Below are 25,813 nucleotides of genomic sequence, written 5' to 3' on the forward strand. Positions count from 1 at the left end.
TACCCAAGGAAAAATGTTGTCTCTTAACATTTATTTTTCTAGGTATCCTAAGTGAAAGATGTTTTTATCTGAATAAACATACCCATTTTTTAATAAATGATTTCAATGAATAAAAGTTGATTGTAACTTAACAAGAAACTATTTGAACTTAGTTACGATGCAATCTTATTTAAAGAAAATGAGTTTTTGTGAAAAATAGGATGCTTAAATTCCTCTATTGCTTCGGTCCTAGTAAACTGACTCTCCAACTTGAGCTTCAAATTAAATGTGGTATTTGGGAAGGTGACCCGTTTTCTCATTTCTTATGGACAGATTGCATGTTATGATTAAAGAGACATTGATCATGAACTTTATCGTGGTGTTTGGTTTCGTCCTACAGTATAGAAATTTCCTTTTTTTTTTTTTTTTTTTTTTTTTTTTGTGCAGATGAAACAATTTTTCTTGGAGATTAATCAAAATCAAATGCTAGAGATATAGTGGAGATTTGTTGGAAAGTTGGAAAGAAGTTGCTAACAAACTCTCGGTTAAACTTTCCAATTGGATGGTAAACTTACTCTCGTCAGGTGGTTGGCTATAAAATCCATCTTGACAAGTATTGCTATGTATTTTATGAACATCTTTCGTGCACCCGAAGATTAATTGATCGTCTTGAAGCCTAAAGAAATTGTTTCTTTGTTAGGAGAAAGAACTCAATTTGATAAAATGGAAAAAGATTATGGCTAGCATAGAGGATGATGATTTCGGAGTAAGAAGTCTTTATGCTTCAGAACACTTTTATTCAAATGGTAGTAAGATGTTTTAAACAATACAGATTTGCTATGGTTCCTGAGTTATGAGGATGGTAATTGGCATAGAAACATTCCCAACAGTCAAACGCATGATGGAGAACACTTACAAACAAATAAAAAAGTTAGTGGTAAATTGTAAGAAAAACCTCTAAAAGCACTTTCAAGATTATAAAATCTGACTTTCAACCTAAAGATATGACGGTGGCTTGACATTTGACAAAGGGGTTTTTCATATGTGACTATGTGAGTGAGGTGGGGGTAAAGTAAAAGAGTTCACTTAACGTATTAAGAAAGACATTATGTTTGTATCAAGTAAATTATGTACCCATTAAGCCTGTTAAGTCGAAAGAAAACAACATCCAAGAGCATGTTGTTTTAACACCGTATTTGAAAATAAAGTAAAATCTGTATTAAAGTTTGGGAAGCAAAAGCATAGAACACTAATGAGATGGATGGATAAAGAAATTTATTACAAATCCAACATCATCATTCACCAAGCAAGAAAGCATTAATTGAGGTTAGTGGCGGCTACTGTACAATAATTTCACCGCTCATTCCATCCCCATCCCCATCCCAAATCAAATTCTCTATATACATACACACCTCAACTACTACCAACTACCAACCAACCTTACTTAACTTAACTTAACTTAACTTAACCTCCTATTAAGTCTTCTAGTAAAGTATAGTATTATAGTATAGTGTCTGTGTCATTCAGTCTTGAGCTGCTGTTGAGCAGTTGCAGATGCAGATGGAGGTTTCCCATTTTGAAGATATAAGCTGTTTGCCACCAACGAGTCACTCACCAATCCAACATCCACCTCATCAAAGTTGAGTGTCCCTCTCACCTTCCGTGTCCTGAACACAAATACAAATACATACATCACTTTATGTTTATTAGCATAATAAATAAATAAATAAAACATTAATAATTATATTTATTCTATAATCTTACCCATGGCCATTCAGACGATTGTTGATGGCAGTGAGGTCCTTGGATGGGCTTTGGTAGGCATGAGTGCTCTCCCCAACACACGCGTAATAGCTTTTAGACCCATGAGATATCAAAGCATCCATCTGTATGTAGTAAATCTCAAAACAATTATTATCTATCAAATGTCGATGCCATTTAACAACAACAACAACAAAAACAAATACCTTTGTTGAGCGCAATGGAGAGACGTATACATTGTGTACTGCAGATACCTTCTTTGGAGACATATCTGGAAGACTCGGGAATGATGACACCACCTTTGGTGACCCAGGGCATGGACCTAAAACCAACATCATTTGGGCTCATTTTCTTTTTTTTTAATAATAATAATAATAATAATCAAATCGATATTCAATAATACCTACCTTCATCTTTCTTGTTGGCTTCTGATACCTGGTTAGGGTTTTTAGCAACTCCAGAAGGAGCAAGCTCCACTAACAATGGCTTCACAGCTGGAATGAATATCTCATTGTAAAACATAATGATATCAACATGATCCTGCCCTGTTTTCTGTTCCAAAAAATAATCAATGTAAAACAAAAAACACCTACAAAGCAGGTGTCATGCATCATATACTTATGACTTACCCCTCCACTTCGCCGAGAAGATGACCTGTCATCAACAAACACAGCACGAAACACTTGAGGTTTACAATGTGCTTGCTTTCTGTAGTTGAATATGATCTCTTTAAAAGTTAAACTCAATTGGGTGATCTGCATGCAATTAATCACATTCACATTGTAGCATGAGATGCAAATCAAGATATGAAAAAAATGTGTTATGTACCTTTGCAACTCCATAGAAACAACACAGGATGATTTGGTCAATATGCCGATTAAAAAACAGAGCTGTTCTCTGACTCAGAATCTGTTGAAAAAGACAGTATACCCTTTCTCTTATTTGTTGTGAAATCTGCAGCCTTTCAACCATTCCATTGATTCTAACAGCAGCTAACTTCACAATCTGCTCAACCAAAACAAAACCATTAACACTATTCTCATCATATCAAAACATAACTGCTTTGGAATTGCACCTCACCTTGCTAAAGAACAGATTAACAGCCGTTTCTGCACACGTTTCTCCTCTTGTTGGATTTGGCCTTGTTGGACTGCAAACAATCACAGATTTTTAAATTCAAAAAACTTTTTAAAACATTTCCATTGGTTATTGACTGATTGTCCTACCTGGCAAATGCAGACTGCAAAGCAGGAGACAGCATCTTTGACTTAAGATTATTAATCCCCAACAAACGATCCTTAACAGGTGAAGTGAACGAATTCCTTTCAACCAAAACACTTCGATACTCATTGCAAACCCTCTTTGGTGACCTCAGTTCACCACTTTTCCCTAAACACACACTCAAATGCATTAGCTTTATTATGTTAATGGCTTCAAATAGACAAATAACAGTTTACCTACCTGGTGACGTGTCACGTTTCTGCAACGAAGGTACAGGTGGCAACCCTCCACAGGACATATTACATTGCAGTGCAATTGCATCCAAAGAAGGCATGGGGTCCGCCAACAACCCAAGACGATTGATCTCAGAAGAAAGTGAAGGCCTTGCAACTGTTAAAGAGTTATACATGGAAGACCCTTTCTCCCACACCATGCTTTCCAGGAGTCTTTCTTCAAGAGAATTCAAATGTCGCCTCAATTCCCTAGGAAGAGATTCCTCATGTCTGATGAAGCTTTCAATAACCTTACTAAGATCAAAAGCAGTAATCCCGGTTCTTTCCAAAACAGCTGGAAACAACATTGTAACAGTTTTGTGAGTAGCAAGAACAAGCTCAGCTGAACATGCGAGCATACATCTGTGAAACCTTTCGTTTGTTAACAATGATGTTAGATTGTTGCCATGTAGGATTTGAGCTTCTGCTGTACACATTGCTTGTAAAACTCTATAGTATAACTTCAATGCTTCAAGCCTACGATGTTCAGCCCAAATATTATCCATCAGATTGCTACTTTGCATGTTTGACATTGACATTACACTTCGATCACCAAGACCACTACTGGGGAAAATAGCTTCTAGAATTATGCGTGCCCTTTTGATGACATCACTCGTGACATCCTTGTCACATGATTGCAAGAATCTAGTTAGATCTACAGAAGGAAAAGAAGAAAGTGGAGAAACAATGGTTCTGAGCCATTTTGCAGTTGTCATTGCTGTGCTAACAGGAGTAGATATCATCTTTGAGGGAGATCTGAAAGGTGAAAGTGGACTTGCGATTGTCTTTGTTGGTGATGTCATCGAGTCAACTTTCCTCTACACAACAAGAAAAGTCAAACCATTAGTCTATTTTTTTGGTGAAAAAAATGAAAATTTAGATTTTAGCTATACCTTGGTTCCATTCATGTTAATGGCACCACCAGACAAGCTGCTTGACCCAAGGAGACTTTCTTCATCATTAATGAAAAGTCTTTCATCTAATTCGCCTTCTAAAAGCATTGCATCATTGTAGTCTTTTTCTAGAATGCTTAAATCAGAAGATAAAGACGATTCTTCTAATAAATCTTGAAAATATGTTAAGTCATCTGTGTCAATATTGTCTAAGTTTCCATTCTGACATTCTGATGCTGAGCAAGGATTTTTCATCAAGATTTCTTCCACCACAATGTTTGTTCTCACCATTGTTTTTCTCAATTCGTCTTCTGATGTTTCATACATGTTACAAAGTGATGCAAGTAGATCCACACCTTTGTCTTCCTTCTTAACTGCAATTAACCCATGTTTGCAAGAAGTCAATTTTCAAATAACCAGAGAAAAAAATAAATAAATTGAGAAAGAAATGGTTACCGAAGCGAGAAGACTCATTAATTGAGAAGCTTCTGAAGCGAGCTGGAATATGAATGATCAAAATTGCCTGACAAAGGTTTCATAGATGTAAAATAAATAGAAAAAACAAAACTTTTACACATCATTTGGGCTACTATGATTAGCCACTAACCAGAATAGAGACCAATCCATTAGTGCATGTGACTAGGTCTTTGAAACGACTGAATGCATGGACACGTAGAGCAAGAAATAGAAGCCATCCAAAACGATGACAGTTGGCTATGTATTCGGCTGAGTTGGCAACAGCTGATTGGGCATCAACATTATCAAGAAAAAGTGCCTTGAATGCACGTTTGTAGTACCTTGAATAATTAAAGAAAAAAAATTGTTTCATAGATTATCAGATGAACTCTACTACACAATTGATGAAGTTTCAAACTAAAAGAAAGGTACCCACTTGCTTAAAAGGCTGAGATGCACAAAATTTGCCTGCAACTCTTTTGCTTGAAGACGAGTTTCCCAATCAGAACCATATAGATTGCTTAAAATGGGACCAATCTTGACTAAATATTGAGGTAGTTCTTTGAAGAAATCTACAAAACTGAGACAACAAAAAAACAATTTAATCACATATAACAAATAGTCAGTTGACCATATAGCTACCCTAGTCAGTTGAATCATGAAAACATACTTTAGTTTTGCAACTCTAAGTATTTGGTAAAGCTTAAAGTCATTCCCATTAGTTTTATCAGCATCTTCTGCATCATTCTTCTGTCTTAATCTTTTCATGGAGAACAAGAGAAATGCAAACCAGTAGTGCTCGGCTTCCTCAGGCTGATTGAAAAATACAAACATAAATCTCAGCAACTTCAAAAAATTTATGATCACTCAATTAAAGTTAGATACAGATGCTCAGGAAATAAATAACATTGCTATTTAGGTCTATGAAGTTATGTGATCGTAATTAGCAGTATTTTATAGCTATCAACTTGGAGCATGACACTAGGGGTATAGTCTGAATCGTTGAATCATTATTAAAAATCATAGGATTAAAAAGGTGTTTGAATTTGGAATCCAGAAACTATAAATCTTTAAGAAAATGAAAAGACATACCGTTCCACTTCCAAGACTGGATGCATTTGTCAAGAAAAGGTGTTTGCTTTGATTGAACAGCTTCATCGCTTCTTCTGAAGCGTTATCATCCATTGTCAATCGACCCTGTCGAGAGACCAAACTGAACAAGTCAAATAAACCAAAAACAAACCCGCATATCAAGTCTTGGAATTTGAGGTATACCACACGAATTAATGAGCAAATAATAATCCAATAATCGGATGCACGAATAGATGAAAATAACACTTAAAACTAGAAAGAATAAAAAATATATTTATCAAGATGAAAACCTTGCAAAAGTCGCTAAATCGAGCTTCAATTGTAGTTACGGTTTGTGTAGAGGTAACAGTGTCAGGATTTAGAGGCCCGATGTCTCCCATGGTCGACATAAGTTAACCTGTCAAACGATTTACGCAAATCTCGTTGACAAGAAACAAACCAGATCTCCGATTCGCCGAAACCCTAATAAGCGAATTCGGCGCTGAATTAACAACCCAACTATTGAATAGATCTGACAAATCAAAACGATTAAAAAAACCCTATCTTTCAGAACACACACTCGTAGCAGCTGCTTCTCTCTCGATTCGGGGTTTTGCCCTCTTTCTTGTTTTCTTTTTTCCTTTTCTTCCCTCTGCTTTTGGGGATCCGGAGGTACGGTAGCGCGGGAAAAACAACAAATACAGCATGACATGATGCCATGTGATGCTTATCATACATACATAAAGCACCAATAAACGCTTTACACGTCACACAAGACTTTTTTTACCGCCAAAACCGGTCCCTGTTTACAATAGGAAAAAATCACATGCATCGTGGTGCACGATTATTATCCTGACTTACAGAACATCTCTTAGTCACATTATTTTAAAGGTTGTGATTGGACCCTAGGCCATTACAGGGGCGAATTCGAGCCGTTAAATTTGTCTGAAATAATATTCTAAATGATAAAATATGTGAAATAACTGCGTATTTATGTTTCGTTTTATATATAACGCTTTTATTTTAATAAGGGAGAATTTCATATATGCCCCTCTTAAACCTCAAAATATCATATTTGCCCAGTTTAATTTCTTAATATCATATTTACCCTTCATAAACCTTCAAAATATCATATTTGCCCAAATCCTTTTTTATAATGTTTTTAATATTTTATAATCATTTTTTAAAACTTAAAATTACTATAATAATTAAAAAATTTAACGATATTATCCTTACGTCTATGATAATGGAATGTGAACATCTAAATTGTTGAATGTCGTCCTCTTGACAAACAAAAATATTCATCTTCAATCCTTTCTATGGAATCTATATTTTGATTATTTAGTTTTTTTGTTGTAGATGAAGGATATTTTAGATATTACCATTGATATTTGATGTTTAAAAAGTGCATATACGATATTTGGATATTTAAGAAGGGCATATATGATATTTTGATTTTTAAAAAGTACATATATGATATTTTGAAATTTTATGAATGGTAAATATGATATTTATAAATTTTATGAAGGGTAAATATGATATTTAGAAATTAAGTTGGGTAAATATGATATTTTGATGTTTAAGAAGGGCATATATGAAATTCTCCCTAAAATAGCAAACTGAATACAGAATACAAAATATTCCATTTAAGCCAACTAAAAAATAAAAATCCTTAAACCTCGGTCACTTATCCACCAACACTTTACTAACAAAATTAACTTAAGTTTTAGAGGAAACTAACTCATACAAGAAACACATCATCTATGAAAAGATAATAGATAATGACGTGTGTTATACAAACGATGAAGTTAAATGTTTATTACATGAAAAAGATCTTGCATCCGTTAAATCTATTTCTCTTCGTGTGCTAGTTGTTTGCATATACGTACGAAAATAGTTATTTGAAAATCTCTACAGCAAAAAAAACACACACACAAAAATTAAGTTTATTGGTTAAAAATCATGATTTTTGCAAAATACGAACAATTTCGTAATATGCAGTTTAAATTTTACATTATTAACAAGACTAGTATATACCTTGGTGATAAGCATCATTTTTGGAGTGAATAGTCTCGTTACAAAGTGGTCTGTTTTATAGTCTATGTTCATTTTTTGGGGTTAATCGATATTATATATATATATATATATATATATATATATATATATATATATATATATATATATATATATATATATATATATATATATGTCATTTCATAGTTAATGATTGTTTTAAGTCAACTTAATCTCGACAAAGTGAATAATTATTTAAGAAAAAAAAAAGTTAGCTTAATGTGTTAAGACACTAACCATTGATTTGTTTGCATTTTTTTTTCTTCCAAATCCATTCAAGTTAAATTTGTTGAATATTATTAATTGTGATGAATATTGTGACATTTGTTTTTTGAAATGTAAGGATACATGATCATCTAGTTCTGTTTAAGACGGTTTATGCATACAACACTTTATCTAGGCACACGACATTATTCATTAAACATATGACTTAATGACTTAATGAGGAAAAGGAAACAACCTCTTAGTCTTAGACATAACGGATTCAATGAATTCTATTCTAGCACAAAACCATTAGTATGTGCAACTAATTGCTATTTGGTTCACCGTACACATTTTAGAGATTTTTGTTATAGATTTTGCTTCCCCTGATCCACTAATCTTCGTTCTTGAACAGTAATTGTATCAAGATCTTACAATATTAGTTCTTCAATGAAGCACCTTTCCCATAGTAGTTTTCATATAGTGGATTTTAATTTAAACAATTTTCAAAGTTCAAAATGCAGAAAATACAACCTAGGGTCCAACACAAAGTAATTAATCCAAAACAGCAAGGTAGGAACAATTTATACCAAAACTTAATTCAACTACAAGGTTGTGGTCTTCTAAAAGTCCTTACAATCTTTAACCATCTTCTCTAATGTCTTCAATTTGAGTACATGGGAAAGTATGTTTAGGCATTGAAACCCTAGTGAGAGTACTCATGGTTGACCTATTATAGTAAGTAATGATGGAAATCATTTCCACTCAAACCAAACCTCCATAATTAACTAAAAACAATCAAAGTGCAACACACATAAAAATCATGCCAAATTTAAACTTTTTCAAAACACTTAAAATCATTTAACATTACAAAGTTTGTTTTCAAAATGTATCATATCAGAGTTGTCCCATAAACATAAACAAAACAAGAGGAGTTGTACGATCACGCTTTTGTCTTGCCGCGATCCCCTAATGTACCTGAAACAATAAATTGAAATTATAAGCCCCAAAAGCTTAACGAGTTACCCCCAAAATACCAACGCCATACAGGTATAACCATAATCATATCATATCAACAAATACATAACAGCTTGCATAACGAGCCTTCAGCCTGACTGAACCGCCTCGCAGGGCCTACAGCCTATCTGGACCGCTCCCGAGCCTTCGACATGACTGGACCGCCTTGCAGGGCCTACAGCCAATCCGGACAGCTCGTCGGGTATGTTGGCCTACAACACAAAGAGAAACGCCTCAACCCAACCCCCACCTAAACAAACATATGCACATAAATATTATACGCTAGCTCATATCATATAACAGTCAAACCGATCTAACATATCACTAATCATAGCAACATCCTAAAAACCGGGATACAGACCTAACCGGTCGCTAACATAGCATATCACCATCCTAACTACAAGGATGTGATCAATAACATATCATGCCATAATCCGGATACAAATCCATAAAGGGTCGGCCTTGGTGCCTTAGACCCTATTGATATAGTGAGGATAACTCACCTCGCAACTGTCGACTCAAAAGATAGGCCCGAACTCTCGGATCACCAGCACAAACTCCACCATCCATATTCACTATAGAACTATACTTGTAAATTTCCAATTTCCCAAAATGCCCCATAAGTCAAATAGTCAACCATTGGTCAAAGTCAAAGTCAACGGTCCATGTTGACTTGACTCGTCGAGTGCAATCACTGACTCGTCGAGTCCTTCCAGATCTCGAGTAGTCGTGAAAAGCCTCTTCTGACTCGTCGATTCCCTTCAGTCCAAATCTATACATATGCTTATTAAGCCATCTTAAGGTTCCATATTGCATATCCAACTTCCCAAGGCATGTTTATCACGTAAAGTTGCAAACTTTACATGCATGCAAGGCTCTAAAGTCTTATAATGACAAAACCAAGCTTGTAATGGAGTTTTACACTTGAGGAGAGGTTCATATTTGCCAAAGTTGAAAACTGCATGGACTAGAGACCAAAGAGAGTCCATATCTAAAGTTACAACTTCATATCTTAACTTATACCCAATAATGGCTTCTTATTATGCTATAAAAGCCCTAATCTTCACCCAAATGAGATCTAAAAGGAAAAAAGGTCAAGGTAATGACTTAATACATTCTAATAGATGTTAACTAAGGTGGATATCAGATCCCCACAAGTTCCTTGCTTCTAGTTACTTGATCTCCAAGCTCTTCTCACCAAGAATCCTCTTCCAAAGCTTAAAACACACAAATGGAGCACACACACATGTATTAGGGTTTGTTGATCTCTCAAAGGACAGTAAGGAGGCCAAAGGAGGCTAATGATCCCTTAAATATGGTGCAAAACCTCAGAAATTAGGGTTTCATCCTCCATCTCCTACTCGTCGAGTCCCTTCATGGACTCGACGAGTAGGTCACTTAAACACGTGGACCAACCCGCTGCTACTCAACGAGTCAGGGCAACCAACTCGTCGAGTAGACCTTGAAATCATGAAATTTTATAACCATAAATCAATACCTGAGAATTTGGCCGTTACAATTCTCCCCCACTTGAACTAGGCTTCGTCCTCAAAGTCTGCTGTGGTGAACAACCCTGGATAGTGCTCCCTCATTTCCGCCTCCAGCTCCCACGTCCACTCGGACCCCCTTCGGTGCTCCCACATGACTCTTACCAAAGGTATCTATTTGTTCTGTAGAACCTTCATATTCCTTTCCAGAATGGCCACATGCCTTTCAACATAATTCAGGTGCTCATTGACTTGTATGTCATCCAATGATACTACCCCCTCCTCATTCGGAATGCATTTCCGAAATTGCGAAACGTGAAAGGTGTTGTGGATCCGACTGAGCTCATCCGGTAGCTCTAACCTGTATGCCACCTTGCCACCCTGGCAACGATCCTAAACGACCCAATGTATCAGGGACCCAATTCTCCCCTCTTTCTGAAGCAGATCACACCATTCCAGGGTGAGACCTTCAGGAGTATCATGTAACCGACCTGGAACTCTAACTCAGATCAACGTCTGTCGGCATAACTATTATGCCGACTCTGAGCGGTCTACAGTCGTTGCCTAATCTGCTGAATCTTCTCAATAGTCTGCAAGACTACCTCCGTCCGTCCCATCACCCTGTGTCCGACATCACCCCAACAAATTGGGGTGCGACATCTCTTCCCATACAACAACTCGAAAGGTGGGGCGTCAATGCTGGAATGATAGTTGTTGTTGTAGGCAAACTCTGCAAGGGGCAGGTGGGAATCCCAGCTCCCGCTGAAGTCAATAACGCACACCCTCGACATATCCTCGAATGTCTGAATGGTCCGCTTACTCTGACCGTCGGTCTGCGGATGAAATGTTGTGCTAAAGTGCAACTGCATGCCCAGTTCCTCGTGCAACTTCTGCCAGAAACGGGAGGTAAATATAACATCCCGTTCGGAAATAATGGAGACCGGAACCCCATGGCGAGCAATGATCTCGCGAACATACACGTCGTCCAACTTATCGACCGACGAACTCTCCCGAATAGCCAAGAAATGGGCACTCTTGATCAATCGATCCACAATGACCCATATAGAATCAAGCCCATTCGCCGTCCGCGACAACTTGGTAATGAAATCCATCGTGATTTGTTCCCATTTCCACATGGGAATCTCTAGAGGTTGTAGCAAACCATGCGACCTTTGATGCTTGACCATCCTACAGGTCAAGCACCTCTCGACATACCAAGCGATTTCTCGCTTCATACATGGCCACCAATAACTCAAACTCGAGTCTTGGTACATCTTTGTGGCCCTTGGGTGAATAGAGAAGTGAGACTTATGAGCCTCCTCCATGACTGTCTGTCTGACCTCACCAGACATCGGAACCCAAACCCGACCGCATCGGGTCAATAATCCTCGGATATCCTGCACAAACCAGGTGTTCTCTCCCTTGATACCCTCCAACTTCCAGTTCTCCGGTCGCATGCCCTCAACCTGAGCATCTATGATCAAACTCACAATCGGAGAATCACTGCTATCCTCATACATATCGTTGGGGTGGAAGACCAAGTTGACTTGCGGCTTAAAGCATTCTCCACCACATTCGCTTTACCGGGGTGGTAAAGGATCTCGCAATCGTAGTCCTTGACTACATACAACCACTGTGCTGCCTCATGTTCAGGTTCGGTTGATCCATGATGTGTATCAAGCTCTATGATTCGTGTGTATGGTACAACGGATCCCGTATAGGTAATGCCTCCAAATCTTGAGAGCGAATACCACTGCCCCCAAATCCAGATCGTGTGTAGGGTATCTCAACTCATGCAGCTCCAGTTGTCGCGATGCATAGGATATCACTCGTCCTATCTACATGAGGACTGCCCCCAAACTTATGATGTATGCATCACAGAACACCACAAAATCCTCAACTCCCTCAGGGAAGGTCCAAACTGGAGCCTCATAGAAGACGGAGGGTCTCAAATGCCCTCTGCTGCTCAGGGACCCACCAGAAATCCACCCCCTTCCTCGTCAGACGAGTGAGGGGTACTTTAATCTTGGAGAAATCCCGAATGAATCTGCAGTAGTACCCTGCTAATCCGAAAAAACTCATCATATTTGAGGGAGACCTCGGCACCTCCCACCGCATGACTGCCTCGATTTTGGCCGGGTCGACCAAAATCCCATCCTGATTAACGAGATGCTCGAGGAACCGGACCTCTCGTAACCAAAACTCACATTTAGAGAACTTGGCATACAGTCGTTCCTGTCTCAGAACTCCCAATAACTCCCTGAGGTGCTCCTCGTGCTGCTCTCGAGTTTTGGAATATACCAAGATATCATCAATAAACACTATGACCGAGCGATCAAACAACGTTCTGCATACTTGATTCATCAGGTCCATGAATACTGTTGGTGCGTTGTGTGTAAAAATTCGGGAAAACCATAGCTGACTCGCCGAGTCACCCTACTGACTTGCCAAGTCCACGACAATCTTCATCGGACTCGTTGAGTTGACCATGCAACTCGCTGAGTCCCTTCGGTCCAAATCCATACAGATGCTTATTAAGCCATCTTAAGGTTCCATATTGTAGATCCAACTTCCCAAGGCATGTTTATCACGTAAATCTGCAAACTTTACGTGCATGCAAGGCTCTAAAGTCTTATAATGACAAAACAAAGCTTGTAATGGAGTTTTACACTTGAGGAGATGTTCATACTTGCCAAAGCTGAAAACTTTATGGACCTAGATACCAAAGAGAGTCCATATCTGAAGTTACAACTTCATATATTAGCTTATACCCAATAATGGCTTCTTATTATGCTAGAAAAGCCCTGATCTTCACCCAAATGAGATCTAAAAGGAAAAGAGGTCAAGGTAACGACTTAATACCTTCCAATAGATGCTAACTGAGGTGGATATCAGATCCCCACAAGTTCCCTACTTCTAGTCACTTGATTTCCAAGCTCTTCTCACCAAGAATCCTATTCCAAAGCTTAAAACACACAAATGGAGCGTGCACACACACGTATTAGGGTTTGTTGAGCTCTCAAGGGACAGTAAAGAGGACAAAGGAGGCTAATGATCCCTTAAATAGGGTGCAAAACCTTGGAAATTAGGGTTTCATCCTCCAAATCCTACTCATCGAGTCCCTTCTTGGACTCGGCGAGTAGGTCACTTAAACATGTGGACCAACCCGTTGCTACTCGACGAGTCATGGAAACCAACTCATCGAGTAGCGTGACATCCCCAAAATCATGGCCAGAAAAAACCGGTTTATTTATGCTTTTAAAATAATTTTAGAGTAAATCCATTGATTTAAAAGAGTTGCGAAATTTGCCCCCAAAACATTACATGATAAAATAAGATTTATCAAAGCATTTCTTAAAGAAATGTATTTTCATTATATATCAAAACTCGGGATGTCATGTTCCGATACAGACACAAAATCATAAACAATGAAACATAGACCTTACACAATTATATACAACTACTGGTCTATAAACAAAAACATCTTCACAAGTTTTCTAACTTATGATCTCGCGCCACTACCTGTAATACAAAGAAACTGAGTGGGTCAAGCTAGGGAGCCTGGTGAGCATATAGGGTTTTCAACCCACAATAAATAATTATATTTAATTTCCACCAACCAACAATAACCCGATTACCCATTCCCATTATCCTCACTTTATGTCCATATGACAACAACTATTACAAGGGACCTAATCTAGGATTTTCATCGGGACGAACACTACTGCAAAGGAGTTTCCTCATCAATGAATGTCTTAAGGCAACCATGAGGGGGATAAAATACAACACATGAACACCCAAGTTCACTACACCTACAGGTTATGAGCCTACCAGCGTTCCACTAAACTGTCTAAAAAAGTCTGTGGTCGTCATCCATATTCTGCTGGACGACTAGATCACAATCACATCGAGGCCTCTCATCATTTTATTTCATCACACAACAACTGCCTACCCATGTTATACCCACCATATTATTAGATAAAAATATATACATTTATATACAACTTAAAACCTGTACAAATCATTCATTCAATAATTATTTCAAATAAGCAAATAATATACAAACACATAACACGTAATTTGTAGAGAATACTTTGTATCTATGTGTTAGAAGAAAAGGAATATACACTCACTTGATAAGATGATTATCGAACATCACTTCGGCTCTAAAAGTAGTATTCTTCGGTGAAACCGAGATATCTTCAAAAAACCGGGCTTTCTCGCGGGCAGAGTTTTGACTCGACAACTCTATTTCTCGGGATCTTCGGGGCTTGCTTCGGGTGTCGGGAATGATATCGGGGCTTCGGGGGTATTTTCTTGCACGCAAAACGAGGTAAAACGAGAGAGAAAAGATATTTGGCAAAAAAGATTGGCAACCCTCGCATGCTTTTTATAGGGGTTGAACCTTGCACGTACGTTGGGCGTACGAAGCTTTACGCGGGGTGTAGTTCGGATCAGGCTTCCAGGTGGCGAACTTCGGGTGGTGCTACGCGACTCTCTCTCGAACCACACGAGGCCGAAGTACGTTGGGCGTACTTGGTTTCGGACGCGGGGTGTAATGTGAAGGGCGACGTGGCTCATCCGAGGCCAAGAACATGAGTACGTTGGGCGTACTTCGTATTTCTAAACTTCAAAAATTCATAACTTTCGCATACGAGCTCCGTTTTTGACGTTCTTAATATCCACGTGTAGGTGAGATTATGCTCTACAACTTTTGTTTAGACTTCGTTGGCTAATTTTGACTTTAATTTTATTATATTATTTTTTAGTAGGCCGGGACATGAAAACTCCGTTAGAAATTCATAACTTCTTCATCCAACGTCCGTTTTCGTCTGTCTTTTCACTGTTGGACTACTATCGACGAGATCTTCGATTCTCGTTTAGATTGTTTCGGCTAGAAATCACTCAATCTCATATTCGAACTTTGGGTTGTATACCGCTAAGTCGGAACTTAGAAAAATTATAACTTCCTCATACGAAGTCAGATTTAGACGTTTTTTTATGTATGCTCTCGGTTTAACTTATTCTATGACTTTCGTTTAGATCACTAAGGCTAAATATCGCTCTATCGTAAACTCACTATTTACATCATGCAGTGTCATACCGGTTCTGTCGCGGAATTACAACAAGTCATAACTTATTCGTTATAACTCGGATTTCGACATTCTATATATATTCGGAAACCTCGTCACGACCACTATAACTTCCTTCATAGATATCGGGTTTATCAAACATTTTATTTTTAACGCTTAAATTATCCTTAATTCAATCAAGTCACAACAATTAGGCATAAATCACATAATACTCAAATAATACATTCTTATTATTTCAAAACGGGTTACAAAGTTTATAACCATTAAATCATGAAAGTTTATAACCATAAATCAATACATGAGAATCGAGGCGTTACACAAAGTTTCCAAAATGTTTAAAAATTTAAACTCTAGGATACTATATACCCAAATCTAAATACAAAGCCAAAGAGATTGGTATATTAGATTTAGCGAAGATCGCGAACTAACATTATAACAAAGCATTTCTCCCAAAGAATTCATGTTAATCATCCAAAACGAGTTTATTGGTAATCCTATTGAACATGCCATCCAAGCAAAGGGAGAATTCCTATAAAGGAAATAATGTTCCTTGCAGAATAAAGACTTTGAAAAACACTATGATCAATGTCCCAACGTTTATATTGCCTACTAGGAATAGATGATGTAAACCTCAAATGAGTATTTCTGAACTCATTTCTCGAATCCCTTGCAAGCGAAGCAAAAAGATACCTAGATTTCAAAAATGTTACTTGTAACATTCTTCACTGGATGGTTTCAAAATGTTATTTAAAAGTATACTTTAGTTTTTTAAATCATAAAATTTTAGAGTTGAAAATAATTGCGGAAAAACAAATTGGCCCAAAACAATTGAAAATGGTTTTGTTGTTTTTAAATGCAAGGTGTGAATGGGTATCATAACAAGGTTCAAGATCCCCACAAAATAGGGGTCTTCTAAAATGTCCCGCACCTCAAATTCCATGAATCATTCAATCTAAACACACGTCAAAATAGTTAGACAATGGATTTGCCTAGTGAGTTACCCAATTTTGATTCGTTTTGAGTGAGAATATCTCAATCCAACTTACTTGAATCAAACCTTCAAATTTATTTATTTTTTAAACTTGTCAAGGTAAACAAGACAATTGTTATCTAAGGAACAATGAAAAGACAAAGATAAATAATAAATTTATTTGGAAGGTATGTAAATGCATGCAACTACACCCCCACCTTTTCCCATGTCACGAGTTCAAATCACAATTGATGGTCATATATGATGAGATCATGACGGATGAAACCGTCAACTTTTGCACACATATCCACAAACTAGACACTAGTGGCGACTGCCTAGGACGTACAAGGGGTGGCTAGCATAATATGCATTAGTAGGAAGCTTAAAACATTTTCCAAAATATAATCCTTTTTTCTTTTATGATCAAACCTTTCTATAAATTAAATTACCTCCTACCTTTTATGACTACAATTATTCCTACCCACTAAAATTATGACAAATCATCATTCAGTTTAATTGTAATTGATATATTCCTAATATAACGTTAATGAGTTAGTTAAAAAAAATATGGAAAGATGATACTTGTCATAATTTTATTGGGTAGAAACATTTGTAGACATAAAAAGTAGGAAGCAATTTAATTTCTCAATGATATATGATGCATGAAACAATACATACAAAAGCAATATCAAATTTAGAAATAATTGTATGCAGTCGATATAAGTAAGGGTGCACATACCTAGCAACTCACATCGAATTCTAGCTTCAAAACTCACTATTGCTTCAATGAACATTATCCTCAAACACCGTGTATATGATATAAAGTGAATTACTAAAAATGGCCAAATTGACCATGTGGTTATAAAATTCCCAAACTCTCATAATTTTCATTATTAACCTATTTAGTAACATGGAAGTGAAGTTAGGTCAAACTCATAAGCTAAAACCCATGAATTGTGAAATATTGCATCATCACCCAAGGCATTACATGTCGAGGTGCACGTCATATTCTTCACCACACGTCGCGTTTTAGCCATCTTCCCCTTTTGGGCAGCATACTTTACATTACACGTCGTGTCCTTTTGGGTTTCTTATGAGAGTTTTTACTTCCATTTTACCATTCTCTTTTTCATCTCTACTTCCATTTGACCATTCTCTTTTGCATTTAACCATTGTCTTACAACAAAATACACACTCTTGTTTTTACTTCCATTTGGCATTTATTTTTTGCATCTCTACTTGTGGTTTCTTTTGGAAACATTTTATGCAACCATTATGGTTTCCCAAACATCACTAGAAGGAATTTAAACATTATTAAGAATTTGGCATTAATCCATTAAGTTCATCATAATGATTATATGGTTTCATTGATCATCAAACTCTTTTTGTGGAATTAAGTGCTCAAAATGTACAAAATACATACTAATGAACCATGTAGCCTTTCTAATCAATCCAATATATGATTTGATCATAATTGATTCACTACTCATTATAGATTTGTTCAATTCGTGTAACTCAATTTAATCATTAAATCATTAATTCATCTCTTCTATTCCTATTTTACCCTTATGGGTAAATAATCCCCATAACCGCTTATAGATAAAGTGATCTTTATGTTTTTGAATCCAATTCACTTACAATGTATCAATTCACAATTTAGAACAACATTTAGATATATAGTTACTTGAAATCAAATGAAATACATCATTCTACCATTAAATCCCAAACCCAAAACATTCAAGCCTTGATTCTTTCATTCTTTGAGTTTGTGTATCCATGATGGATTCATTACAACAAAACTTCATCTATGATCATAGTATCATTTAGGAAACAACTTAACATTTTCATGATAATAATTTGAGATTATAGGGTTTGTGGCTAGATTCTTATCCTAAATGCCAAAATCATAAAAGGAATGGTAGAATTGGGTCTAGAACTATATTAACCATCTTAGAAAGGTTAGAAAACAAAACCTTATCCAACAATTCACCATGAAATCAACGTGGGGTTCCATACCAAGCTTCAAATTATAATATAAAGTTAATGAAGGAGAAATTGTGCCTTAAAATCCTAAATTCCTTCCATTCCTAACAACAAATAGTATATGGTTACTTGAAATAAACTGTATAGAGCATTGCACCATGAAATCAACATCTTAATCCTCTTCTATCTTTCCAATATTATTTTGGTTGAAATGAGTTCGATTCATACCCTCACTTCCTCATAATTTGACAATAATGGTCACATTCTACTAATTATAAGTTTTGAGCTTTGGGAGTTAAATCTTTCAGTCCCTCTTTATCCATTTCATGGATTTAATGGTCAAAGAGTCATTTAGGTGAGTCAAATTTATGGTTAAACACACTTTTAGCTCTTAACTTCAAAATGTTGGAATTTCAACATTTAATCTTCTAAACTTTTACATTACTTAAAATATGATTACCTTTTATTATTTAAATTGTTTTATTATATATTAACCACCTAATTATTTAAAACGAAAATTTATTGTCTTAAATTTGGGATGTCACACTACTATGGCACAAACTTCACTTGGCCTTAATAGACGTGTTTGTGTGAGAATTTATTTTAAACATGTGATATGCTATTTTTTCACATCGAAAAGGATATCACCGTCAAAGAAATTCAAAAAAGCATAAACATGTCCTTCGTTCAACAATCAATCAAAATTTTGAACTAGCGCCTTTTTAATGGTAGTAAATATATGATTCCCTGAAGTTATCATACAAACAAACAAAGAATAAAACATTATAGCAATGCAAACAAAAACAAGAAAACTTGACTACAACAGGTCAATACATTAGCGTCCATTAAAACCATATCAATATTACTCAATTTAAACATAATCAAGTAAACATGATGCTTCCATCTGTGATCATCAACATTGACGTTACTAATGAAATGATATTGTAAGCCCATGTCAAGCACCACCACAGTTCCAACAATTATATCTACAACAACAATATATCTACAATTGATACATCACATGCCTCATTTATACAACAATTATATCTACAACAACAATATATCTACAATTGATACATCACGTCTCATTTATACAGACAATAAACAACTAACATACTAGATTAATAAACATACACTTGAGCAATACAACTTATTACAATGCAATTTGAAGGCACAATAAATTGGACGACATGTGAACAGACAAAAACGATCACCATAAGATCAAAACATGCCATCAAAGCTTGAGCAACCCTTATTTACAATTTACAAGATTGATCACCGCTTGAATAGAAGTTAAAGTACCATAATCATAATGTTTTAAAGGAAAGGAATGAAAGTAAATTGTTTTGTACAAAAATTCGAAGGTATGTAAAAAATATTCAAAAGAAAAGAAAATATAATTTTTTTTTCCAGAGAATAGCAATGAATTTGTTTCACTCCTTAGTTGTTAAAAAAATTTGTTTCGCTTGCTGATTTCAATCCCTTTTAAGAATCCAAACTTGTAAATTTTAGCCCATTTATGATCATAATGGTTTTAAATTGAAAGTATAGACACCACTTTGGTGGAATTCACTTTTTGTTGTTAACTTTACATTAACTCCTTGTTTAAATTATTCTAGGTTTTATTATGGTTAAATATGATAGAATAAAAGTAATTAGAAACATAAGAGCAATGCAAGGATTTACTGTAGAGTGGAATTAAGGCAGTCAAATTATAAATCACATAAAAACATAAAAAATATGTTTTACTTGTCTATGAAGACCTAATGTACGTGATGAAACTAGGATGTCGTAGTCAACACATGATTAAGGAAAGTAACGACAATAGGTTTTTTTTAATTTATAAATCGTTAAAGTCATCTCCTACATCACCCCACCCCCAAAGAAAAACTATAAATTACACATACATAGGTAAAATATGGTATTTTGGTCAAAGAATGTAAATAATATTTGTAGACTTTGGGTTTATAACTTTATAAACAAATACTTGAAACAGAAAAAGCATACATGAATCAAAATATCAAAGAAGTCAGTTCTATGTATTCTTAAGTGTAAGGAGCATCCATTCCTGGGAAAGAAGTATGCAAGATAAAAGGGAAATTACTAATTATATACAAGATTGAAGCTTGTAAGCATAGCCATTATCAATTCAATTGATAAATTTATGTTGTAATTTCTTGCAATTAACCGAAAGTAAAATGTTTTCAAACATCTTTGAAAGTAAAGCGAGAGATACAAGTACATAGCAATAAATATATATGTATGCTAGCGTCCGTTCATTGGGATTCAGGCATACTATTATCATCAAGGCTTGGCTCGAAAAACAAAGACATTAGTTCCGTATATCTCATCCTACTGTGAATGCATCGTCCATCAACTGTTAAAGTTTCATTAGTACAATTACTCTTCTCTCGACTTTCAACTTACATATTTTTAGTTTATTTCTTATAGTATAACTATAAGTTTATGGAAAAACCATCTCAATGCATAAATATAAAGTATTTATTTGTAGGATATTTATTTTAATTTGGTATTAAATTTAATTTAATAAAAATGACTATTTCAGTAATACAATAAGAGTAAATTACTGAAATCATCCCTATGGTTCGGTCAAAATTACACGTTTGGTCCCTAACATTTTTTTGCACTCGGATCGTCCATGCGGTTTGATTTTATTGCGTTTTTCGTCCCTTATATACATAAAGTTAGGGACCAAACGTACAATTTTGAACAAACCATAGAGACGAAAAACGCAACAAAATCAAACCACAGGGACGATCCGAGTGCAAAAAAAATGTTAGGGACCAAACGTATAATTTTGACCAAACCGTAGGGACGATTTCAGTAATTTACTCATAAAAATAAATAAATACAAATAATTAAACTTGGTTATAGATTTCTAATAATATAATGTATATAGTTATATTAATAAAAGGTATAGATCAAACTTTTAAAAGCTTAATAATTACAGTGTTGTTTTGGAAAATTATAAAAACTAGATAAATATATATATATTTAGAAAATTCTTTAATGGGTCAGAGATACACTATAATTATTATAGGTTTTAATATAAAAGAATCTAGTAGTATTTAGGTTGGAGATCGTTTTAGTATTTAGTAGTCCAATGCAACTCATATTGGTGTTTAAGGCGTCCTCTAATGTTTCATGTCTCTTTGTTTTTATAATATTTCTTTTGAACAACTAAAACACATACATATCCTTCTCTTACTTCTTTCATCCCAATGATTGGACTCGAATCCTAACCATAACTATAGTTGAGGGCAATTTTCTACCAACACCCGGAGGATAACACTAGGCTGCAAGCCATTTGGTCTTTGTTTTTTAAGGTGTGTGTGCGTCCCACTCCCATGATTCGTTGTTGTGCAGGAATCAAAACCAGAAAAAATATTTATTTGTTAGTACTAAATTAACAAAAGATGTTTTGGTTACCAAAGAAATTTGCAAATAGGATAAAACATTTCATTTATAGCTATAGAGATACAGATGAAGAATAAAATTTTCATATGGGATAGATAAACACAACTAAAATCAATAATAAAAGGATTCCGTCTTTGGGCCAGTAAATTTACAAGGTACCACGTTTTCCATTGCACTAGTATATATTGTTTTTTAGTTCAGCTCTCATATTGTTTACTTTATGTAGAAGATAATCTATAATTTCAGTCCAGTTAGGTTGTTACGCATACAAACTGAAGCGAAACTGATTTTTCGGTGTTGAGAATAAAAAACAGTCAGTTATGGATTTTCATCGTGTGGAAGGTAAAAATTATTACTAGCTAGTTGTGGGACTTGCATGTTACTATAGAAAAGTGATGTTCAGTTGAATATTTAGGGGTACATAAACATTACATGAGTATAATATTTATATGTAACACCCTCAACTTTTGGCAATGTCAATGTGTAATATACCAAGACGAGTCTATGTATTATGTAATGTGATGTCACCAACAAACTTAATACATGGAATGCTGCTAGCTTGGTACCTAAGTGCTACTTGACTATTTGAGATGTGTAATGTTCAAGTGTAGGACCAATCCATTTGTGCAAATGCAATACTTACGTGTAAAATCAAGTGATAGCTTCTTATTGCATCGACAGATGAATTTCATGTACAAGGAAGTATATATATATATATATGGATTCAACTGGAACAAATTTCAAGTTTTTGGTTTGTCAATAAGCATGTGGCAATCGTGTCAATGTGGAGAGCTTCATGCATATCAACAAACATACTTTGCAAAATGATATCTGAACCCAGCACAATTATGAATTATCAAGTCCATAAAAACATCTATTAAAACTCATGTTATTAAAAACAGATACCAGGCTAAACATCTTCAAAATTATCAGTGTAAGGCAACATTTAATCTGTAATGTAAAAGAACATGATTATATGCAGCACATGATAATTACCTCAATGAGCAAAAACAGTGTCGTTTCTTCTAGGTGGTCTATCAGGAATGGATCCAGGCTTAAACTTTGAAGCCTCATGCCTAGCAAGTTCAGGAGGAACAGGACTGTTGCTCTGTGTCAGCATCTGCTTCAGATCATAAAAGACTTCAGTATCATGAAGAGTCAAGAATGTTGAAGCTATACCCGTCTTCCCAGCACGACCTGTACGCCCTATACGATGTGTATACATTTCAATGTTGCTAGGCATATCATAGTTTATCACATAAGCCACATCAGGGATATCAATCCCACGCCCTGCAACATCAGTGGCAACTAACACATTGAATCTTTTTGTCCTAAAACCCTCAAGACTGATTTCCCTCTGCTCCTGTGACTTCCCACCATGCAAAGTTGTCACACGGTAGCCTGACTTTTCCAGTGTCTTTGATACATGGTCAGCAGTTTTTTTAGTGTTAACAAACACAATGGCTGTTTTATCCACAAGTTCATCTAGCAATTTTTGTAGCCTAGGCATTTTCTCTGATTCCTTCACCATGATAACATGCTGTGTAATCAGATCAGTTGCCTTTCCTGCAGTTCCGATTGTAACCACTACTGGGTTCCTTAAGTATTTCCTGGCTAGCCTCTCTACAGCTGGAGGCATGGTGGCACTGAACATATAAGTGGTTCTGTAGATTCTTTTCTCATCAAGTTCTTCATCTTCATTCTCGGGTTTGAAGTTGCTTGATGGCATTGCGTCCAGAACACCTACAACTTGGGGCTCAAAACCCATGTCGATCATACGATCAGCCTCATCAAGAACAACATAGTTACACTGGTTTAGAACAGCATAACGTCTCTCCAGGCAATCGATTAGACGCCCAGGAGTAGCGATGACAACTTCACACCCTTGTCTAATCTTGAATCCTTGCTCTTCAATTGACTGCCCACCAACAATGGAAACAACTTTGATGCCTAAATAATGGGCGAACTTGACAGTTTCTTCCTCAATTTGCTGTGCAAGTTCTCTTGTAGGTGCCATTACAACAGCATAAGGACCTTCGGCCTCATTTTCTTCACTTATAGGAGGGAGTCTGGTTATGTAAGTCAACATAGGAAGAACAAAAGCAGCTGTTTTACCTGAACCAGTCTCGGCAACCCCAATGACATCTCTTTGCTGGAGACCAAGAGGAATGGCAGCCATTTGAATGGGAGATGGGGTCTTGTAACCAGCCCTCTCAACAGCTTTCAATAGCTCATTGCTCAGTTTACTTTCAACCCAACTCCTCATAGGCCTGGGAATTCTGGAACCTTTGTAAGATATGTTGAAATCTTCCCTAAAGATCCTCCAATCTCTCTCTGTCATTTCCTCTAGTTTCTTCTCAGACCAGTGGCGATCCACTCTCATGTCAAATGTATCGTACATGTCAGCAGCCTCTTCCTTGAGTCTCTGAGCAGCAGCCTCTTCTGGCCTTTCCTCAATCCCATCCTTCTTCCTAATCTCGTCTCTCAACTCTTTCTCATTCTTTGCTGCTAACTTTTTCTGCTCTCTGCGATCCATACCAGCGCGGAAGCCTCTTCCAAATAGAAGACGAGCCTCGTGAGGGTTTTGATAGAGAACGTTCATATCACGAGAAGTGTCCTCGGTGTTCTCCCAATCGAAGGAGAAACGGAACTTCTCGCTGGGTTTAATAACCCTTTTCTTAGGCTTCTTTGATCCCAAGTACTGCTCCTTGATAGCATCGAGCTCCTTTTCGCGCTCTCGCTCCGCAAGCTTCTCCAATCGAGCTTTTTCCCTAGCTTTGTGCTCTTCATCACGTTCTCTATCGCGGTTCCGCCGCTCAGAGTCCCGTTCCCTTTCTCTTTCCCTTTCCCTCTCCCTCTCCCGTTCTCTATCCCTGTCTCTATCTCTGTCTCTGTCCCGGCGATCACGGTCACGGTCACGGTCGTAATCACGAGAAGAACGGTGGTTACGGGAAGCGTCATCAGACGACGGAGGGGGTTTAGAGGAGGAAGAATTAGGGTTGCTCTGGAGGAGAAGCTGTTCGGATCGGCGCTTTTGTTCTTCAAATTCATCTTGGCGGCGCTTGAGGGCTAATTGTTCTCGCTCTGCTTTAGTGAGAAATACGGGTTTCTTTGCCTGCAGTTTCTCACCAATGTCATCGGTAGAACGCTTCATGATTTAATCGAAGCTTCGAATGATTATATTCAAGGTTTATTGCTTCGCTTGGATGATTGCAGGGCAGGAGTTAGAGAAGGGAATCGATGCGAATGAAAAACTAGGGTTTGGGCGTCGTAATCCGAATTGGGGATTTGATCGAATGATATGTAGGTTACTATGGTCGAATCAATAAGTATAGCCATAGGGCAAATTTAAGACCTTAAAATTGTCACTTCTATTAATACTATAACTATGTGTTTGCTTAGTTTTTCTCAGCCAAAAGTCCTTTTATAAAAGAAAAAAAATAAAAATATGTTTGGTAAACTAGGAACTTTTTGAGTTTTAATACAAGGAAAAACAACTTTTCGGAAAAGTCAGAAAATCCTGACTTTTTGTAACTTTTTAGAAAAGAACTTTTGAGCTTTTAAAAGCTAAGCCAAACACGCCCTAAATGTCGTACTATATTAAAAGACAGAGAGACCAAGAAGGAGAGAAGAAGAAGAAGAAAATGGTTATTGGTTGATTTATCCAGTTGAGTCATGTTATTGTTACCATATCTTATACCGTATTTTTTTGGAGGTGATGTACATTGTATTATCAATTATGACTAAGTTTGGACCGCCAATTCAACCATAATAACCACGTGATGACCATAACATATGGTTTAATGGATTTTATTTTTAGAAACTAGAAAGGTTTCCCCGCGTTGCGGGGATCGGAAGGTGTATAGTATATTCGTCCATTTACAAATGCATAATAATC

At 36.3% G+C, this 25,813-nt stretch overlaps 2 protein-coding genes across 2 annotated transcripts; both read right to left on the bottom strand.

Annotated features, from left to right (window-relative positions):
- Nucleotides 1-1,223: 1,223 nt before the first annotated feature.
- Nucleotides 1,224-6,218, bottom strand: RBR1 (retinoblastoma-related 1). Its single transcript, XM_079030002.1, has 16 exons — nt 5,965-6,218; nt 5,675-5,779; nt 5,253-5,395; nt 5,019-5,162; nt 4,734-4,923; nt 4,583-4,649; nt 4,127-4,500; nt 3,202-4,051; nt 2,967-3,129; nt 2,821-2,890; nt 2,569-2,745; nt 2,370-2,495; nt 2,148-2,292; nt 1,947-2,062; nt 1,744-1,865; nt 1,224-1,646 (listed from the first exon to the last, which is right to left on the bottom strand). The coding sequence occupies exons 1-16, from the start codon at nt 6,061-6,063 to the stop codon at nt 1,499-1,501; spliced, it is 3,039 nt and encodes a 1,012-aa protein (XP_078886128.1). The 5' UTR covers nt 6,064-6,218; the 3' UTR covers nt 1,224-1,498.
- Nucleotides 6,219-22,768: 16,550 nt separating this feature from the next.
- On the bottom strand, nt 22,769-25,239 carry LOC145092104 (P-loop containing nucleoside triphosphate hydrolases superfamily protein). The gene has a single exon (XM_079030003.1). The coding sequence runs from the start codon at nt 25,067-25,069 to the stop codon at nt 22,913-22,915; it is 2,157 nt and encodes a 718-aa protein (XP_078886129.1). The 5' UTR covers nt 25,070-25,239; the 3' UTR covers nt 22,769-22,912.
- Nucleotides 25,240-25,813: the final 574 nt, after the last annotated feature.

This window comes from Lactuca serriola, chromosome 3, assembly GCF_051521515.1.
Source record: "Lactuca serriola cultivar US96UC23 chromosome 3, Lser_US96UC23_V15, whole genome shotgun sequence".
NCBI lineage: Eukaryota > Viridiplantae > Streptophyta > Magnoliopsida > Asterales > Asteraceae > Lactuca > Lactuca serriola.

What these genes read in the sequence shown, in the direction of transcription:
- RBR1 (XM_079030002.1), bottom strand. Translation starts at nt 6,063, where the DNA reads ATGTCGACCATGGGAGACATCGGGCCTCTAAATCCTGACACTGTTACC. An exon ending in TTAACATGAATGGAACCAAG is followed by an intron (nt 4,052 to 4,126) that starts GTATAGCTAAAA and finishes CTTGTTGTGTAG; the next exon opens with AGGAAAGTTGACTCGATGAC. An exon ending in GAAACGTGACACGTCACCAG is followed by an intron (nt 3,130 to 3,201) that starts GTAGGTAAACTG and finishes GTGTGTGTTTAG; the next exon opens with GGAAAAGTGGTGAACTGAGG.
- LOC145092104 (XM_079030003.1), bottom strand. Translation starts at nt 25,069, where the DNA reads ATGAAGCGTTCTACCGATGACATTGGTGAGAAACTGCAGGCAAAGAAA.